This window comes from Macadamia integrifolia, chromosome 1, assembly GCF_013358625.1.
Source record: "Macadamia integrifolia cultivar HAES 741 chromosome 1, SCU_Mint_v3, whole genome shotgun sequence".
Lineage (NCBI taxonomy): Eukaryota > Viridiplantae > Streptophyta > Magnoliopsida > Proteales > Proteaceae > Macadamia > Macadamia integrifolia.
Window position 1 is genome coordinate 960604 of NC_056557.1, and position 19972 is coordinate 980575.

General features: G+C 36.6%; 1 protein-coding gene and 1 long non-coding RNA gene across 2 annotated transcripts; one reads left to right on the forward strand and one right to left on the reverse strand.

Moving 5' to 3' along the window:
* Positions 1-1812: 1812 nt before the first annotated feature.
* On the reverse strand, positions 1813-5397 carry LOC122086450. Its single transcript, XR_006142426.1, has 2 exons — positions 5141-5397; positions 1813-2117 (listed from the first exon to the last, which is right to left on the reverse strand). It is a non-coding gene; the product is annotated as an uncharacterized LOC122086450 (long non-coding RNA).
* Positions 5398-11010: 5613 nt separating this feature from the next.
* LOC122073843 (plasmodesmata-located protein 6-like) lies at positions 11011-13714 on the forward strand. Its single transcript, XM_042638509.1, has 3 exons — positions 11011-11845; positions 13031-13159; positions 13269-13714. Exons 1-3 carry the CDS (start codon positions 11125-11127, stop codon positions 13280-13282), a joined length of 864 nt encoding a protein of 287 aa, XP_042494443.1. The 5' UTR covers positions 11011-11124; the 3' UTR covers positions 13283-13714.
* Positions 13715-19972: the final 6258 nt, after the last annotated feature.

Below are 19972 nucleotides of genomic sequence, written 5' to 3' on the forward strand. Positions count from 1 at the left end.
AATCGTAACCCAACTCAACCCGACCCAACCCTAATTATGTATTGTTGGGCTTGGTTGGCCCTGATTTTTTTCAAGCTCGGGCTAAACTTGATTGACCTTTTTATACCATTTGCGTCGTATACATTAGGGGAAAAAAAAACACGAATTAATAGATCAAATGGTCAATATGACAATTAAAATTTTGAAGTGCAACACAATAATAGATGTTCAGAACACTTGATTGGGCCAGGCCAAGCTAGGCCTAGGCCTCAACCCAAGTCTAACTCAACCCTAATTTCAAGCCAAACCGAATATCGAAACCAAAACCGAGCCAAATTAATCGAACCGAATTTATTCGGTTTGAATATTTGAGTATGCTGTTCAGTTCGGCTCGGTTTCGGTTTAAGGTGTCAGAACCATCAGTGCGAACTGAAACCAAACCGAATTGCTCTTATCATTTAAGAGTATTTTTTGCAAGCTCTTTTTTTTTTTTTTTTTTTTTTTTTTTTGTGGTAAGTGTTTTTCGCAATTTATCATCACATATTTACAAGTTAAGATAATTTTGGAGTTACCAATAGCCATAAGGCCCATAACTTGAACCCATTATGGCTTTTGGTCTATCACAGCCATGGTTCAAAAGTGGAACAGTTTTCATAATCGAATTAAAACTGAGGTATAAAACCGAATTAAAACTACATATTAGAACCGAATTGGAACAAAAATCAAACCGAGCCAAATTGAATCGGTTTGAGTATCTAAATATGGAATCGAGTCGGTTCTCAGTTCGGTTATGGTCCATCTTATCATCATTTGGAACCCAAACCGAACCGATTGACACACTTACCCTACCCCAAGGGTTAGTGTTTTTCAACCCTCATGGTTAGAAATCTTAGCCTAGTACACATTCGGGCTTAGGGCAGGTTAATTTTGAGGAAAATTTAGGCATATTTAAATAAAGTTTGGATATCTTTGTCAAACTTGTGAAAAGTATATCAAATGATATAGATTTCAATGAAAGCGAAAAATGATTTGATCAAATTTGTTAAACTTGACTTACTAATTTTGTTCACAATGGGATACTAGAGCCATTCAAGATGTACTAGTGAATTTTATTTTGAATATGAATAGTTTGATTGAATCTATAATATTGGGATAATTTTCTCAAATTTGTTAAATTTGAATAGCCTAGGGTAGAGTTCACCTACATTAGATTAACAACCTAGGATCCGAAAGCAAAGTACCATTTTGAGTGTGATGTTTAAAATTCTAATGTTTCCACTGTGTTTAGAAAGCCTAAAATAGGCTTGATGGCAAGATTCAGGGGCTAACTTGGCCTTATGGCCACCGAAACCCATCCCAAGTTGTACTAGTAAAAATATACAAGATCTTGCCATCTCTCAGTTTTAGGCCTGCTCAAAACTAAGACCTCATAACTTGGGGAAAACATCAAAATGCCAATCTAAGTGGATCCTATGACACATTCTATTTTGAACTCATGCAATTAGAATTTAGAAAATTAGACAAAAGAAAATTCAATGGGTCTCGATGGATTTGAACCACCATCTCTGGGGTAATCCCCAAGTGCTCTACCAATTTGAGCTAAAGACTCATATAAGAGAGAAAATGGGAACAATTACAAGAGGAATACAATAAGGAATTTCTTCCCCTGAAACACAAACCAATAATACCTCTGTTCAAAGCCACTTAAATAGCCTTCTCCCCCGCCCTCCCCTTCCTTTTCTGTGTGGCATGTATTCCCATTTCTAGCATCATCGTCAATTTATGGATGGTTCATTGCTGCACAATGCTTGTTGGCATTCCACTAAATCAGCTTTGAACAATTAACAACAGACTCAAATGGGACCACATCAATTCAAAATAGAAATTGAAGATCATTAACAGTTTCTCAATGGTAACAGAGGCAACTCTGCATGTCTGGATGATTTTCTTGTTTTGGTTATCAAATAGATGCAAACAACATTACATTAATAAAACACTCTGTAACATAAACATGTTTACAGTTGAATTTGGAACCCATCCAGATCATCGTTGGAAAAGCCAAAGGAAGAAATTGATGTTAAACATCAAGTCTTTCAAAGATGTTTGACAACTTCTCTCTGACTTGGAAGCCCTATATACTGCAAGAACACATAGAGGTGAGGTCACATTAAACAAAATTCAAAGATATTTATAGAAAACCCAGCAACTTGACTTGAAAGCCCTATATACAGCAAGAAGACAGAGAAGTGAGACTAATCACAGATTAGAAAACTGAAGTCAAGTAAACTCACCAGAAATAATTATGCGTCAATTAATTAATTAATTCATTCTTCTTCTTCTTTTTAAATAAAATTTGGCTTAGGTTTTCAAATAATTAGCTGAAGCTGGCCAAACAGTTGGGTTCACTGTTTTGGACCAGAAAAATCAGCAATGTGATTATCCAAGTAATACCACCATTGTAAAACAACAGAGAATCATGTAGGTGATGATACCAGGTTTGGAAGGGCATGATATTATTTGCAAGCACACACCTTGTATCATTGGATCTCTAGGTAGCTAAATGTTAATAGGTTGTATCATCATTACAACCCAACAGAAAAGTCACATATGTGGCTACATCAGACTGTAGCCTGTTGTATCATCCAGTCAATATTTAAGCCTACTAATAAATCATCACATGGCTTTGGAAGTCTTTGAATATATCTCAACTAGACAAATTTATACAGAGTTTCTGTGCAATTGATGACTCAAGAAAGTCAACAATCATTCAGCTCAAAGCCTTTCTAGCAACAGAGATTACAATAGCCACTGTACCATGGTATAGGTAAACACCCACAATGTATCCCAATCACCATCTGACTCAACCAAGACAATTATTCTAGACCAAGAAGATTTGTCCTGAGTTTTAAGCTTCCAACATTGAAGTGAGGTCATGTTAAACAAATTGAACTTGACTATATATGCCAATCTAACTGCAAGTCACTTCTATGTCTTCTTGCAGTATATAGGGCTTCCAAGTCATGTTAAACAAAATTAGAGCTTCAAAACATAAATACAAAACTCAATTACTGTTTTCTATAAACTCAGACTGCAGCAACAGAAATAAGCAACACATATGAAGGATTAAATTCATGGGCTAGTGGAAGATCCCAAAGTCCTTGATCCAGTTTATTAGGGAATTATATATTTATATTACAAGGGGCAGCAATCACTGAGGACACCCAATGATGATGAACCCTTCTATGGTTTCCACTTTCCACCTGATTACCCTGCTGAAGCACACTCAGCAATAGCACTCCTAAGGCCCCTATGTCAGAATGGTTTAATTCAGTTTAATAGGCATGGGCCAAGTTAAAACTATGGGAAGAAGAATGCTACCTGGTCGAATGATCATTGCTTCGGCACAGGGGCCAATTCTGATTGCTGGCTTCCCATGTCACAATTTTGATTCCTTTTGCCATGTTTTCTTTATTAAGTAGTAAAACAAAGGAAGAATAGTTGCATGTTTGTTAAGTAGTTAAAAAGAAGCAGTACGGTTGCATCTTTTCTCTCTTTTTCTTTTTTTTTTTTGGGGGCGGGGGGGGGGAGGGGGGGAGGGGGATTGGCGGGGCGGTGGCCGGGCGGGGAGGGGGTTGCAGTGGCTTCTACTTTGAAAGTCTATAAACACATTTCAGATTGCTGACCAAGATTGCAATTATATTTTTCTTCTGCTCAGGTTTACCCTCAATATTTTTCAATTCAAATCTAGGTAGATGTAACAAATTTTTGGCTTCTCCTTATGTGCAGGTCATTTCAGCCAAGTACTTTCTGTTACTAGAGAAATGGTTGAGCTATGGGAACTAGCTGATTAGAATGTTCCATCACTGAATAATTTCGCCATCTGTTAATGAACTTGATACCCAAATTGTACTAGATGTGTTCCCATTTTTCATGTAGTTGGTCTAAACAGAATCCAAACCATTGAAGGCCACATCAAGTACCAGTTACCTAAACAGGAAGAAAATTCTGCTCCTCATTTGGAATGCTTTTGAAGCCGTGGACAAGCTTTACAGCTCGCCTTGATTCAACTTCTGTTAAATGACCCATTCAACCAATTTTTAAAGCTATCATTGTCTGCCAAGTTCTATACATGTGTAGAAGTAGGCTGGTTGCATGGGTTATCTTTATACTAGTTCCTTTTTTCCCCTGTTTTAATCCTTTTGAAGAGTATGCACTGTTTAAGTACTTCAATTGAAGACCTGGGTTTCAATTGTTGGGATGAGATTTGGTTGGTCATTTGATTACAAGTGCAGTATGGTTCTAAGCTTGTAGGTTGTAACTTTTTTTATTCTTATATAGATACATATTACTGATTTGTAAGCTTGGCTATGGTCTTCAGAGGTGGCATTTGGATTATGATAGTTAAAGACCCTGAGTTGCTTTTAACAAATGTTCATCTAAATTTTGTGCCTAATATTGGTGTATGATGTCTTGTATTCCGTCGTAGTTTAATCCAGGGAGGACTGGTGCAGCACCTAGACAGGCAGGACGGCGGTCCCACTAGCCGGTTAACGGGTCGTGGGGGTTGCAAGGGGGGCAGGAGGCCCCCCTGCTATGCAGGGGTGTAGGGGGGTGCAACCCCCCGCTCAAATTTTTATTTGAGGGCAATTGTGTACTTTCCGGATTAGGATTTTTTTGCTATATATTTGTAACGAGGGTTTCTTTCTCTGTAATGCAAGCAATACTGAGAGGTGTGAGGACAAGCACTGTAACCCTATTCTCCATTGATAGTGAAGCAGGATCTCATCTCACCGGGCATGTAGACAACCTTGCCGAACCTCATAAAATCCGTGTGTATTGTTTGTTTTGTCTTTCCATTATCTTCTATATCGTTTTAGGGTTGCGTTTCTACACCCAGAACTAGGACTCTTCTTTGGAATGGTTTATAAGCTGAGGTAACTGATAATGCAGCTCTTGATTGGCCTAATCATAGCTTGGACATGCTAGGTAATCAGCTCTTGAAGCCAAACTACAACTCAAAATTAGAAATTTGCTTACAGGCTGCCATGTTAGTAGTTCAGTCATAACTTTTTTCAAAACTGTACAAATTACACTTGCACCCAAAAATCAAAATGCAATGGCATTGTAACGTAAATATATATTACAGGATTGTTATTCTTACCTTGGTCGCAGAGTCCGAATACTTGATTGTCGCGCGGTGCTACGCCGCTACCTCAGTTGTAGAATTCAACTACTCTCCTACTATCACATTGGGTGGAGGTAACGAGAGACTGGGGGAGAGGGAGTCGAGGAACCAAGGTAGAGGGAGAAGGAGAGGGCTAGAGTTATGGGGATAAGAAAGCCTTTTCTTTTGGAACCTCCGCCGGAAACGAGGGAGAGAGAGGGGTTGGGACTTGGCTGCTCATGGATGGAGACAGAGAGAGATTCTCTACACGATTTTACGTTTTAACCCTTTCTTATAATTTTTAGTTAAAAGTTCTTGGGTTTAACCCATTTTCCAGCGGTAAATGTGATTTTATTCAATTATCCCTAAAATTTATTACCATTTGTATCTCTCCTCTTAGTTTTACAAGGATATACAATGTCTTGTTATGTTTAGATATATAACAGACCCTATGATAATAATTTTTCAAAATAAATAAAGAACTTGCAAAAAATATTCTTGAATGATAAGAATAATTTGGTTGAGTTTCGGTTTGAACCGACAGTTATGACATCCTAAACTGAAATCGAATCGAACCAAATTGTATATTCACATATTCAAATCGAATTTGAACCGAATAAATTCGATTCAGTTCGACTTGATTAATTCGACTCAGTTTCTATTTGAAATTGACACCCTTACATATTAGCTCTCTCTCTCTCTCTCTCTCTCTCTCTCTCAATATGGATAAGAACCCCAAGAACTAGCGAAGGAGATTGAAGTTTTGGAGGACAGGCCAACAGTTGAGAAGCAACTATCTAGTTGGAAAAACAAAATGAGAAAGGGTTGGTCGGGTGTTACATAAGAAGGTCCACGTGGGCACCGAAGCAGATATGTAGAGTATAGACAAACCCAAATATAACTTAAATACTGAAAACTTACATTATTGAATGAGACCCCTTACCTCTCCCATCTCTTTCCTCTTATTGCTATGTGGGAACAACCATGGATTGTCCCTCCTCGATGGACAAAATATATATGACAAACCTAAACTAAATAAACAAGGCCCCCAGCAACATCCAAGGCCCAAGCAATGGTGCATAGATGGAGAGAGAGATCAAGGCATGGCTCATGTTAGATTCTACATTAATGTTTGTTCTAAGCTAAAAGGTCAAATTTCCTGCCTATAAAGGTCCTCTGTTTTTTAAGGCAAGAGATACTTATCTAATAGCGTGGCCCTTCCTCCAATGTGAGGGGACCAATGAGAATGCACATAAAAGCATCAACATGGAAGGCATTTTTATTTCACTATGAAAGAATAATTTCATGTGTTTTTGGGTCAAGAGCAAGAGCCACGAGACCAGGTAGTGTTCTCTTCCCCCACCCCCTCGCCCGGGCCCATAGGCCAACTAGGATGACAGCCCAAAAGCTGTCGCAAGGCATCCCAACTCAAGGAAGGGCGGCCAATAAAAGGAAGAACAGGGGTTCGAAGTCCAATCATTATAGATGGAAGGCAGCTTTAACAAGCAGTTCCTACCAAGAGCGCTAGGTAGCATTAAATGCAAATTTTTTTTGCTTTATTTAGCAGCATGCGTTCAACTCTATTTAAATTCTTGTAGCATGAATTTCATACCAAAAAACTTTGAAATTTTAAGTTGCATAATATTAAAGCCAAATGGAAAGGAATGAATTCTAAGAGAGGTATTTACTTAGGGAAGGTGTGTTTAGGGAGTTGGGGAAGATGGAATTCCATGTATTGTTACTAATTCCATATATATGTATATGTGTGGAATTATATGAGTTGGGTTCATTGTGTGTTTGTGGGTTTTTTGTTTTCTAAATTCTATGTGCTTATAAGTTAACTAAACAATAAGTTATTTCCTCAAACAATCCTACACATGAATAAAGAAAACATAAAGATTCTTTGATCAAAATGTAAAAATAAGAAGAGTTTGAGTTTGAGTTTGATAAGATTCCCTCCTCAATTATTAAGTTAGGTGACATATATACTTACATACTACTGGTCCAAAGTGGGGTCCTCTTGTTCTTTCAAGCTATATAAACAAAAGCTTGACAGCTTCTTTATTGTATGGGAGAAGAGACTTGATCAAGTCAATTGGGACCCTCTTCTTTGAAAGATTAGATTAGTAACATTAGAAGATGAACCCTTTATTGATTCTATTCTAAGGGCAACAACTTCAAGTCTTTAAAATATGGGAAAACTTCAGCATGAGATTCTATTCCCAGAAAACTTTAAATCATTTATGATTTCTAAACCAATGTGGAAGAGACCAAACCAAAGCTCCTTCTTAGAAATTAGAAACCATAACATGAAAAAAACAAGCTCTCCATAATTTTCTATTCCACAATGGACAAAAATAGAGGTTCTAGATGTTCATGAAAAATGGAGGTTTATCATCACTGTTATATGACTCAAATTAAACAAGAATTAAGAGTAAACCTTTTATGGTTTTAAAAACTTATCTAGTTTTTTCTAAGGGGATAGAGAAAATAGAAAAGCCATTGTTTCATAATTTCTTCTGAATGGTCCATTTTGCATCACCTAATGCTAACCCACATGACCTAATTAACTAAATTAATGACGCGGGTTCTTTGTATATGAATCAACAATGATTGAAACTCTTCTCTCTTTCTAAAACATATATGATGTCAATATAATGAGCAATGTGTCCATCCCTCCACACAAAACAGTGGGTCAGACTAGAAAACCAAGACAATCTTGGTATCTAATTCCACTCTATCATGGTTTGTCTGGCTGGTCCAGACCGGTTCTTAAAATTATCAACTACTGAATGAAACAAAATCTGGTTTTGCTGTGACATGAAACTGAAAGACATTTTGGGTTGACTCGGTTGACTCGGCCCATTTGTTTCCCAGTCATGCAAGTGAGGCGCCTCATGACTACTCCTTCAGTGGGTGGAAGCAGTTGTCTCTTGTCCAGATTTATGTGTAAAGGAATTGACAATCTGAGAAAATGAAAAGCAAATATGAGAAAAAGATGAGCAGTGAGATGATGGATCAAATAAATTAGAATCCCCTCCTCAATGCCCTTTTTGAAACATTATTTCTAACATTATCCTATTTTCAGAAAACAAAGAAGGGTTCAGAAAACAAGAAAAAGTGATAGGTGCAGAGACTCAGTGAAGGTAGTTCTCACTAATGGAGTTGACTGCTTTAACAAAGGAATCGAACCCTTCTATCGAAACAAGGATGAGGAATTTTACCATACATGGTCTCCTTTACTGAATTATCTTCCTATGTATTTGTGCCTGTTTTGGATAGTTCATCTCTTTTTGCTCTTGGGACAAAGCATTATAGAGCATGAGCACCAAGGTTGCAACAACTTGGAATCTTGATCTGGGATCTGGAATCTGGAATCTGTATTGGGTTCAAGCGATTATAATCTGGATTCATTAGAATTGGCCAGATTCTGCCTTAACCCTAGAAATGGCTTATAGATTAGTCATTCTAGATCAGTTGAAATATGTTACTTGATAATTAATTTAAACTAATTTGAATATTTTAGTTATAATATTTTAGGTATGTGGTAAATTGGGGTTAGTTATAGGGAGTTATCATGTAATTAGTTTGATTGAGTTAAAAATAGTGGGTGACATAGTTTGATGGAGTTATAAATAGTGGGTGATGAAGGGAAGAAGTTATATAAGAGATTAGTGGAAAGTTGTGGGCTATGATAATCACTTGTACGTTATTATTTAATGGATGAAGAAAAGGAGAGTTAGAGTATTGATTGTTGATCTTAAAACACACTCTCAGAATTCTCTTAAAGTTGTGAGGCAATTCACTCGATAGAACCAAAGATACCAAGCTTCATCCTTAAAGTGATTTCATCTAAATATTCATATTTTATCTCTTTTCCTCCTATCCTATTATCTCTCCCTCCAATATTATCTTCTCTCTATACCATGCATATATCAAGAGTCAGGGGTGAGTTAACTTCATGTTGGTTAACAACAAATCATGGGAAACCTTATCAAAATTATGGAAATTTTGTTGAGTTGTTTGACAAACTTGGATCATATACATCAACCAATGACCTTGCAATGGAAGAATCCTCAAGCCAGGTAAAGAGAGCGAAAGAAGAAGTTGTAACCAATGCAGTTGAGTTACACTCAAAACTAGGAATCTAAGTATTAGTATCAAATTGGATTAAGTGTTGGTATGAGATCAAGGATAAAATCGTCAAAAAAAATTATGAAAGTAAGAGTAAAACGACCAATCCAAGCTGATATGAAACAATTTAGATCGATATTGATCTCCATCCAAGTTTTGATATTTAAATCTCCTTAATAATATTACACATTAGTTACTTTGAATTAATACATATACATGGTAACTGGGGGATGGCTTATAGGGAGTTATTATCATCCTAATTAGTTTGAGAGAGTTACAAATAGTGGGTGACATGTAGAAAAAAGTTATAAGAGAGACTAATGGGGAGCTGTGAGTTATGGCTTGTGGTAACCACTTTGTTACGTTATTATTTAATGGATGGAGAAAGAAGGAAAGTAGATTATTGATTGCATTTGATCACAAAATAAACTGTTAGAATTCTCTTAAAGTTGTGAAGTGCTTTCCTCGATAGAACCAAAGATGCCAAGCTTTATCCGTAAAGACATTTAATCTAAATATCTCTATTTTATCTCATTTCTTCTATATCGTGCATGTATTAGTATCGGCCATATTCTGCACTAACCTAGAAATTGCTTATAGATCAATCGATATGGAATAGTTGGAGTCATTCAGATCCTACCCAAACTCCTACAAATAGCTTATGTAGCAATCGTTCCAGATTGACTAGAATCAAGACTCAACAGATGTGATCCAAATTCTTGAAACCCTGATGAGCACCAACCTCACTAAATAGACTTAAGGGTGTCAATAGGTTCGATTTTGGTTATTGGTTTGATTTAAGATACAAAATATAGAAATCGACCCTAAAAGTAGGAACATATTTTTAGATACCAAAACTAAATCAGCATGGTTTGATTCAATTTCGATTTTTAATCGGTTTCTTATTGAGTTCTTTATTCGGCTTTAATCCAATTAACTTTCATATTAAGTTTAGGTACTATATTATGTGTTTGGACCAATTTTTTACATCTTCATCAACCAAAAAATTCCTTATTTATCAAGGTCATAATCTACCAAACATTTATCAAGCATTAAAGAGGAATAGAAATTATCACCTACATTTATTGAAATAGTAAAAACAATATATAATTTTACCGATTTCCTTATTCAGTTCAAAAACAGATAATTTGGTTTGAACAAAAAAAGAGTCTCCCTTTTGAAATCAAAACTTTACCAATTTATTTTGATTCAGCATTAAACAGCACATTTTGATTTTGATTTTGATTTCGGTTACGGTTTTAAATTAACACCCTAACATATAATAATAATATAGAATCTAGCCAGGACCAGCTGGCCAAACCAGTACACATTAGAATGACCCAAAATGTTTGGATTTTTCAAAAAACCATCGGTTTGTTTTGGGTTCAGGTGTACAGTTTACAATATATACTGGCAAGAAAAGACCAAGTTTAGAAGACTTTGACCCAAACACATGTCCCGGGATTACCTAAACCTGTCACCTACTTTTGACCCTGATAACTATAATGATTGATTTCCTTCCAGTTCATGAAACTTCCCTAAACGTACGAACCCATACCATAAACCGGGATACCCGGAATTGGTCTTGAATCAAACCGAACCTGACCAATTCCTGGCCCAGAAAATCTTAATTGTGGGACCCATTTGATCGGATGGTACCAGAACCAGAACCAGAAGTCTTTCCTTAAAATCTCATTCAGAGAATGTCTCATCCATGATAGCTCCCACCATCAAACGGTCCATAGTCTCTCTCATTTCTCACTTAAATCCCCTACCCTCTTCCTCTCCCTCTCTCTCTCTCTCTAGTTTCACTAAGAATTAGCAGAGACAAAGCAAAGCAGAGAGCCATGTACAGAGCCTCTCCTCTCTTCCTTCTCCTCACTCTCTTCCTCACCTTCTCATCTCTCCCAAACCCATCAACGGCAGCCACCGATACCTTCGTCTACGGTGGTTGTTCTCAGCTGAGATACAACCCAGGCTCACCTTTCGAGTCCAACCTCAACTCGCTTCTCACCTCGCTAGTCAACTCAGCCACCACCACCTCCTTCAACAAATTCACCATCTACAGCTCCACCCAACAAGATGTCGTCTATGGTCTGTACCAATGCCAAGGAGATCTCTCCCTACCCGACTGTGGCACCTGTGTTGAACGCGCAGTGAGTCAACTCGGCATCGTCTGCTCCAGCTCCACCGGTGGCGCCGTACAGTTACAAGGCTGCTTCGTAAAGTACGATAACACATCTATCTTAGGTGTGGAAGATAAGACGGTGGTGGTGAAGAAGTGTGGACCGCCGGTCGATTATCAATCGGACGTGGTAAGCCGGAGTGATGCGGTCTTGAATGGTCTGGCCAGTGAGGGTGGGTATTTCCGGGTTGGTGGGTCTGGGGAAGTGCAAGGTGTGGCTCAGTGTGTCGGTGATCTGAGTGGCAACCAGTGTCAGGATTGTTTGTCTTCTGCGATCGGACGGCTGAGGAGCGAGTGTGGTGCGGCGGCGTATGGTGATATGTATTTGGCTAAGTGTTATGTGCGGTATTCTACCACTGGAGGTCATTCTCAAGGGAGTAGTGGTAAGTGGTTTTACACATCTTCATGGTGGTTTCTGGTTTTAGTTCTCTCTCTCTCTCACAAAATAACCTTTAATTTCAACTAAATTTACATGCTTTGAACAAGGAGATCATGGTGTTTAAGAATTTTAAGAGAGATTGATTTGATAGAGCCTTGTTATGTTGACTTGGGAACTGTCTGATTTGGTGACATGATTAGTATTTTGTGTTGAACTAATTTTAGAACATGAGAGCCGTTTGATTAAAATCTGATGGTTGAAAAAATTGTTTCACATAGAGAATCCAAGGATTGGAGGATAAAGGTCTATGTAGCCGTAGTCATTTAGATGAGATTTTTCTGATTTGTTGGAGTTTTGTTATTTTTCTTTTACTTTCACTTTTCCTTTATTGTATTTTTATGAATTCATGTAGCCGACCCCATTAAGTTGAGATAGAATTGAGTTTGTTGTTGATGAAAAACCCATAGACTATAATTAAGATTTAAGTTTTCCTTTCCCTATGGTGAAAAGAGAATTTCTTCAACACGGTGATGTGACATTGTGATTTGATTCTGAGTTCATCATTTACTTCAACTGTATATTGTTCACGGTCCAAAATACATATTCTAATTCAATAAAGGGATTAGGTAGGGTGAATGAAGAGATTCTTTCTTCACCATAGATGGAGGGAAATTGTGCTCCTTTAATTTAACTTGGTCAAAAGGTGAGAGAAAGACCCAAATTTTATATAAGAAAGACTTTGAAACATACCCTTTTGACCTGATGGAACCATTTTTTAACAATCTCATGGGACACCCAAGGCCCTTATGTTTGATCACTTTCACTCATTGTAACACCATGGGAGAAGAATCCAATGTTGATGAAGATGTGATAGTTAAGGAAAAGTATGGTGTCCCAAAATTGATTGAAATTAGTCTCAAGAATAAAGATAAGTTTATTAGTTTGAGAAAAAGACATTGAAATGACTCCTATAGTTGTGTGGTTTTTTAATTGATTTTGATGCAAAGAAAGCATTTCTTGCCTCATGCCTAAAAGAAAGCAAAAGAAGAAACATGATTTGATGAGAAATTTCTTGTAAGTTTAATGACTAATGCTAATTTGAAGACAAAATATGAATTTATTCCATAATTCACAAGGAAAAAGGAAGAATATTTTTATTAAATACTTACTCTCTTATTGTGAACCACAGGTAGTAGTTCTTCTTCTGATCATCAAAATCAAACTTCAAAGACTCTTGCGATTATTATCGGAATGTTGGCTCTAGTTGCTCTGATCATTATTTTTGTTTCTTTCATAAGCAGAGCCATTGAAAGGAGAAGTATGAAATTTTTATTGCTTTTTACATAATTATTTATTCTCTTAATTATTCTTATTTACCTTCTTAATCTCTAAACTTTTCTGTGTTTTTTTTTGTTAATTTGTTGTAGGTGGAGGTAAATAATTATAGAGTGGAAGCTCCTGTAACTTGCTTTGGGTGGGTCTTTTGGTTCACTTTTGTTCCTTGCTTTTCTACTTTTCTCTGTTGATCTTTTTGGAGTTTCTTTTGTGTTTCCTTTGAAAGAAAGACTGATAAAGGAAAGCTGAAAGAAAGGATAAGTGGAGGCAACTACCTTGGTACAAGTGACAAAAACTTTAGAAAGTTGTGAGGAGGAAAGATAGGTCTAAGATTCCACTCTCCCCACCCCACTTAACAAAGTTGTCCTAAAACTGTGTAGAAAGAAATTGCAAATTCTTTTGTGAAGATGCATAATATATTATGTGGACTGTCTTTTTAATTTAGGTCATTTGAAGGTCTAATGGACTTCAAAATGTTATTATTTGTTTGTTTTTTATAAGGAATTGAAGATTAATTAAACCTAGCACTTGTTCCTCACTTTCATTGTCAATTCAATGTGATTCAATCAAAATTTTATGATGATTCCATGGTTTAGTACCCTTGAATTCCATCCATGTTATTCTGAAAACAAATCAACAATGAGGATGCTTATGTCACGGTAAAGTTATCAAAATGCATCTAATTAAGCTTTCAAAAACTAGGTTTACTATCGTATAGAGATTTTTTGTTAAAGACATATCCATTACACGAGGCTCTCGCCACTGTAGGGTTTAAGGATGGTCATAATGTACCTAACTTTACCTTCATTTTCAAAGAGTATTTCTTGATTTGAATCCACAACCAGTATATTGCAATGGAGCGATATTTTAAAACACAATGGAGCAATTTAAGAGTATAATTTTCAAATGGACTTTCTATGTTATAGGCAACAAGAAGAAAGAAGAGTGTGTTGGTGGTAGCTTCTCTCTCTCTCATCCATTATTACAATGCTTTTAGTAATGCTTATGGCCTAGGAGTTTCCCGTTAGGTGGATCAGTCAATCTAGTAAGAGTAAGAAGAGGACATTAACAGTGCATTTGGGGAAGATAGCTCTTTTTTTTGTTTTTTGGGTAAAGGGAAGATAGATCTTGATATGCTAGGACTTTGGGTGGGACATGCCCAATCTAGTCTATGGCACCACCATTTAGCTCCTCTAATCCAGCCATGATTATATGGGGGCACCCTTTAATTACCCTAGACCATGACCTTCTATATAGGACTTGCTTGATTCAAGAAACCCTTTGGAAATTTCTTGTAATTTAATTCAAGATACCCTTTGGAAACATTTTATAAGTAAGGGTAGGTTGTATTCATAAAGCCTTCTCTGGAGACTTTTTTCTGACACTGGATACCAATGAATATGTGTGTGTAAAGAGAGAGAGAGAGAGAGAGAGAGAGAGAGAGAGAGATCTACTTTTTCTTACTATTGAAGGTCCAAGATAGCTACCAGATATTCCAAATTAAGAAGGTAAATAAGGAGATTTGCTTATGTAGAAGCATATGAAGCTGATTGATGATGCAATGGAGAGATCTAATGAAGGATACCTCTTTGGTGGCTTTGTAGATTAAATATTTTCATCCTTAAAGGCTGTGTATATTCCTAGATACCAAGCACTGGATGTCATATTCAATGAAAGAAAAGTGAAGGAATTTAAAGATAAAGGCATAGATCATGAAAAAGGGAAGATGTAAACATAAAGAATTATAAAGCCCAATTGATGGAATATTCTTCCTAACCCTTATGTCTCTTCTTTGGGTCTGCATAATATGATGATATAGTTTATACAATTGGAAATGATTTTTAGACTTTCCAGCGGGCATATCATGTATAGGACAAAACATCAGCACAAGGGTTGGTTCCATACACTCTTCTAAACTCTCTTTTTACCAGTCAATTAGTTCAAAATTTAATACAATTATACTAGTCTTTTTCTCAATCTTTACCCTTTTAAGCTGGTATAAACACATCAATTATGCCTAGCTAGGAATTCGATCTCGAGAGTAATTTTTTCAATAGTCACTAAAGTGTCGGTAGCGCGCTCGTTATATATCTAAACATGATTATGCTAATTAATTGTGTATTCTAATCCTGGTTTAAAAAGGCTTTTTATCTCTAACTACTAATCAACCACCAGGGACCCCTATATTTAAGAAAGAAGAGGTTGTTTCAAACTTCAAGCACAAGAGCACACCATGTATGGCTACTTGAATCTGAAAAATGGATTCCAATTATTCTTGAAGACTGAAGTGGGTCCATCTTTGTAATTTTTTTAGTTAAAGATCTTCATAAACTCCTTATTAATTCTCATGGGAAGGGGGCAAAATTACTGGAAGAATCTTCATCTAATCAGCATGGACCACTAAAGCATATCAATAATCAGATCATAAACAGAAAAATATATTGTTAATCTCAAGTGGACAGGTTTTGATCCTCCTCCAAATTTATAAATGGTTGCGTATTGCAGCTGAAAGCTTATAGCTTATCTTAAATAGGAAGCTAATGATGTGTGCACAAGACCAACAAATCAAACTAGTTGATAAGACCAAGTTCACTAAGAACATTAGTAAGATTATTATCATTGTGACATCGGATTAATCATTCTGGTTTGACTAGGGTTTAAAAAAAATATTGGAATCAGATCAGTCAAATCAGCCAATTTGAATCAGAATCAGCTGAGCCTGAACTCAAACTCCTACCAATGCGAGTCAGCCAACCCTTTTCACGCCGATCCGGCTGAATCAAAATTGCCGATTTTACTTGAACCTTGGGTTTGACCTTCTATCATCAAATCAATTGAAACCCGGTCTGATATCTTAACAAGTTACTATCTACGCTCGAGAGTTGAAAGTGTGGCATTCTTGAAATATATGTCTTTGCTCACTCTATTTCGCTGTGGGCTTTATATTACCTTCATTAGGGTTTTTGAGAGTCATATTTCCCAAAAGATCTTCTCCAGATTATACTAATTTTTGCGCTTTTAAGATTTAATAATTTTTTGAGAAAAAGAGGCCTAAAAGACAATGTGGCCCGTGCATTCAGACACAATAAGAAACGAAACGACTGTCTTGCCTATTATAATTGAAAATTTTCTACCCACAATGGTACTTCTATTAATGTTCCTATTGGACTTTGCTCTAATTTAGAGCCCACATTGCTTTTTAGGGATCCTTCTCACTACATTTTCTTTATTAAAAAAAAAAAAAAACCTTCATTCTTGTCCCACTATGGGAACATCCAACTTCTCCATGTAATGAAGGGGATAAGCATGTCTGCTACTACAAATAGTATGAAGATGTGAGGTGACTCCACTAGTAATTGGATTACCACATTCTATATCATTTGCAAAAGCATGGCAAGTTAGATACTAGCTTATTCTTGATGTTTCTTTCTTTGATTTATATAATTAATATGAATATGATATGAGCACATGAAGTCTTTCCCAAAGATGATTTTCTTTTTCAACCATGATTCATATATGCCTTACAGGAGGCAAAGTGTAAAGTAAAGGTCTAAGAAAGTGACAAGCAAATCAACAATAAAGTGTTCATTATTAGATTATTGTTTGGTTCATGAGCTCATGACAACCACAAAGTTTAACAAAAGGTAGAGTATTATTTAACTCCAAAGATTAAACAACAAATTGAATGGGTACAATTCTTTGGATGCCCATAATTAGGTGGGCCATGAGAATGGCCCATGATCGAACACGTGTCATAGGGTTGATAATTGGCCATCTCAACCTTGTCAAATTGTTCCTATGTTTATCCTAAACGTGGAGTTCTATCAAAGCATGGGACTCCTAAATTTTCATAGGATCTTCCCGAAATTCCTTCCAGAACCTGTTGAACAAGTTTTTGACAACCACTATGCGGCCACTTGGTGTCATTCCTTCGGGCCGACATACACCTATGATTCACTACCTTCTGTGACTTGGCTTTTGAAAACAAGCTTGGTTGATACCTTGTGAGACCATGGGCTTTAGGGTTTTGCTATATTCATCATGAGCTTCATTAACAAGCCCAGTAAACTTGTAGGTTTAAAATTTTCTATTGTCACTTGTTTACTTTTCTCTACTTGTCATTTCCAGATATGGGCGGGCCAGTAAAGATTCAAGATAATCATCCCTTGATGATCCACATAATTCTGCTGCATCCTGGATTGATTACATGTTAAATTTTAAATTAAAATTCAATTCAAACATCTTGAGATATTCTTAGGGTCCGTTTGATTTTGGTTTTGCGTTTCTATACTACGAAATGATTTTTTTGGAGTTGCAAAAAAGCATTTGATTTTTCTGTATCCTGAAACGTTTTCAATAGTGTAATCTAGTTTAAGACATAAGTGAAGGCACGACATTGCAGGTATACAGCTCACGAGTGAAGGCACGATGTTGAAGTTGCAGGTATGCTTCATGGAGATGAGCTTTAGAAGGATGAAGGCAATCTGGAACTGCGAGCTTTGAGCAACCAGGTTGGAGTTGCTGCTTCTAGATAGTGAGAAGTTTCAACAATGGGTTGGGGTTGGGGTAGGTCGAGTGAAGTATCGGGTTTTTCACAATTTTTGTCCCTCCCACTTGTTTCTAGAAGCAGAAAAATAAATCTGACTTGTTTCTCTATTCTTGTTTCTAGATACAAAAATAGGCATAAATTTCTATTTCTATTTCAAAAAACAAGTGGAGCGAAACAGAAAAATCAAATGGTTTTGGGGGTGTTTTTCCGTTTCTGAGCACAAAAAAACGAAAAAACACGTTTCTAAAAACAAAATCAAATGGATCCCAATCTCAGGAAAGATTTTAACTTGAATCAAGGATCGAATCAAGCCTACCGATTATGATCTAGATCTAATCGAGATTGGTCCTAAAAATCTTAGAATTGATCCATCAGATTTGAAAACCTAATGATCGGATGCAAGTTCAAGGAGAAGGGAACTTTGATAAGATATGGTATGCATTCAAGAGAGTTTCAATTTCTCTAATCAAAGTTTGTTTTATTGATAGTTTATTGTTTATTATTCTTTGTACTTGGCATATTAAAAACCAGCTCTGGTCACACACTCAATCAAAGAGAGCTGCATATATTAACCTGAAAGAGAAGGTATGTAAGAGATTGTTCAATCTTTTTTACGTAAGGTAAGAATCAATTCTGCTATTACTAGGCCCAGAACTCAACAATTAACTTCCACAAGCTATATGAGTAGCCAAATCATGGAAAAACTCAAATTCTATTTGGACTGCCTCGCATTGATTAGGTGCTTCATGCATTAGCCATGCCTTCCATCTATTGAGATTTTCACAATTGTTGAAGATATAAAGATCCTTCAAAGAAAGTTTGATTTTTGTTATTTCCGTCATGTATATTGGACGAAGAATGTTTTGGCCCATTCTATTTTAAGCGGATGGTTTTCTACCCTTAGGGTCTTTGGATGTCCTCGTTTGCTGGAGATTTGTTAGATATTGTTCAACAGTTTAGCCCTTGAGGCTAGTTAATTGACCCCCCTTAGGGGCCTTTGGGTTAAAAAAATAAAATGGAGAGAACTCCTGCTAGCACAATGATGGTGGGCTGCGAGGCAACGAGAATGAGTCTTTCTAGCTCTTATAATTATCATAGTTGGCACAGCATCTAGGCAAGCCAAGGAGCTGGAGAGGGCCTGAATATTAAGTCGATACCAACAAGGTGCTTAGGCAACCAAGGTGCCCTTCCAACATAAGGCACCTGGGGTTGTCTAGAAAGATAAATGGACCAAAAGTTCATTTTTAAATTGTTAGGACCATCCTGTAACCAGGGAAGTGGAGATTTTGTCATATAAGTCCTCTTGATTGGATTTTTCAATCCTCTACTTGTATTGAACCTCATTGACTATATGACAGTCTGAAAACTTTTGTTTTAGACATTACCTTATTAATGAAACTTGGGGAAATATAAAATGGGCCTTTTATCTCAAATGCAAAGGCTCATAACTGTCTCAGCTTTTAAATTTATATGTGTTTCATTAGGCAATCTAAAGTGCCAATGGGATTGATAGCCTAGTGGAAGGAAACATTTTCCCTATCACCGCTCGAGTCAGCTGGTTATAGATTTGAGTTGGTATGTCTCACTATCGCTCGTTGGTCCTGTGAAAGCGTTATTTACAATATGGGATTTTGGCTTGTGACTATGATCACTATTATGTAACAACCCTTTTTTTTTTTTTTTACTGAAAAAAAAAAATAAACTATTCATGCAACTCATGAAATTGTACAGAGGAATTTTCATGGTTTTATCTGTTCAATATTGTATCCTTTCATCAACCCATATCCGTTTATGAATCAGCCCAAGCCCAATTCTTGTCCCGTCCAGCCCAACTAGTCAAATTGCCTGCGGATCAAGATGGCTGTACAATATTATACTGAATGCCATATCGAGGGTTCAGATCATAGTAGCATGATATTGTGCAGTATTGGATCAAAACCCTCAATGATCTTCATCCCAAGGATGAAAATGGGAAAATTACATGATTACCCGCTATTAGATTTGCTTTTACATAAATACTCATGTTCTGTTTCACTCAACAAATTTACACAAAACAAGTTTCCGTATTACAAATATACCCAAAACAGTGCTTCAATATACTTTGTCCTTTTTATGCCTACAAATTGGACACTTTTACCCCTAACAAACTTCTTCTGAAATTGACCCCAATTCAAACCATCCCATTCCAACTTTTAAAAGTCTTAGAGGGAAAGGAAGAGGAAGAGGAAGAGGAAGGAGATCCAAAAA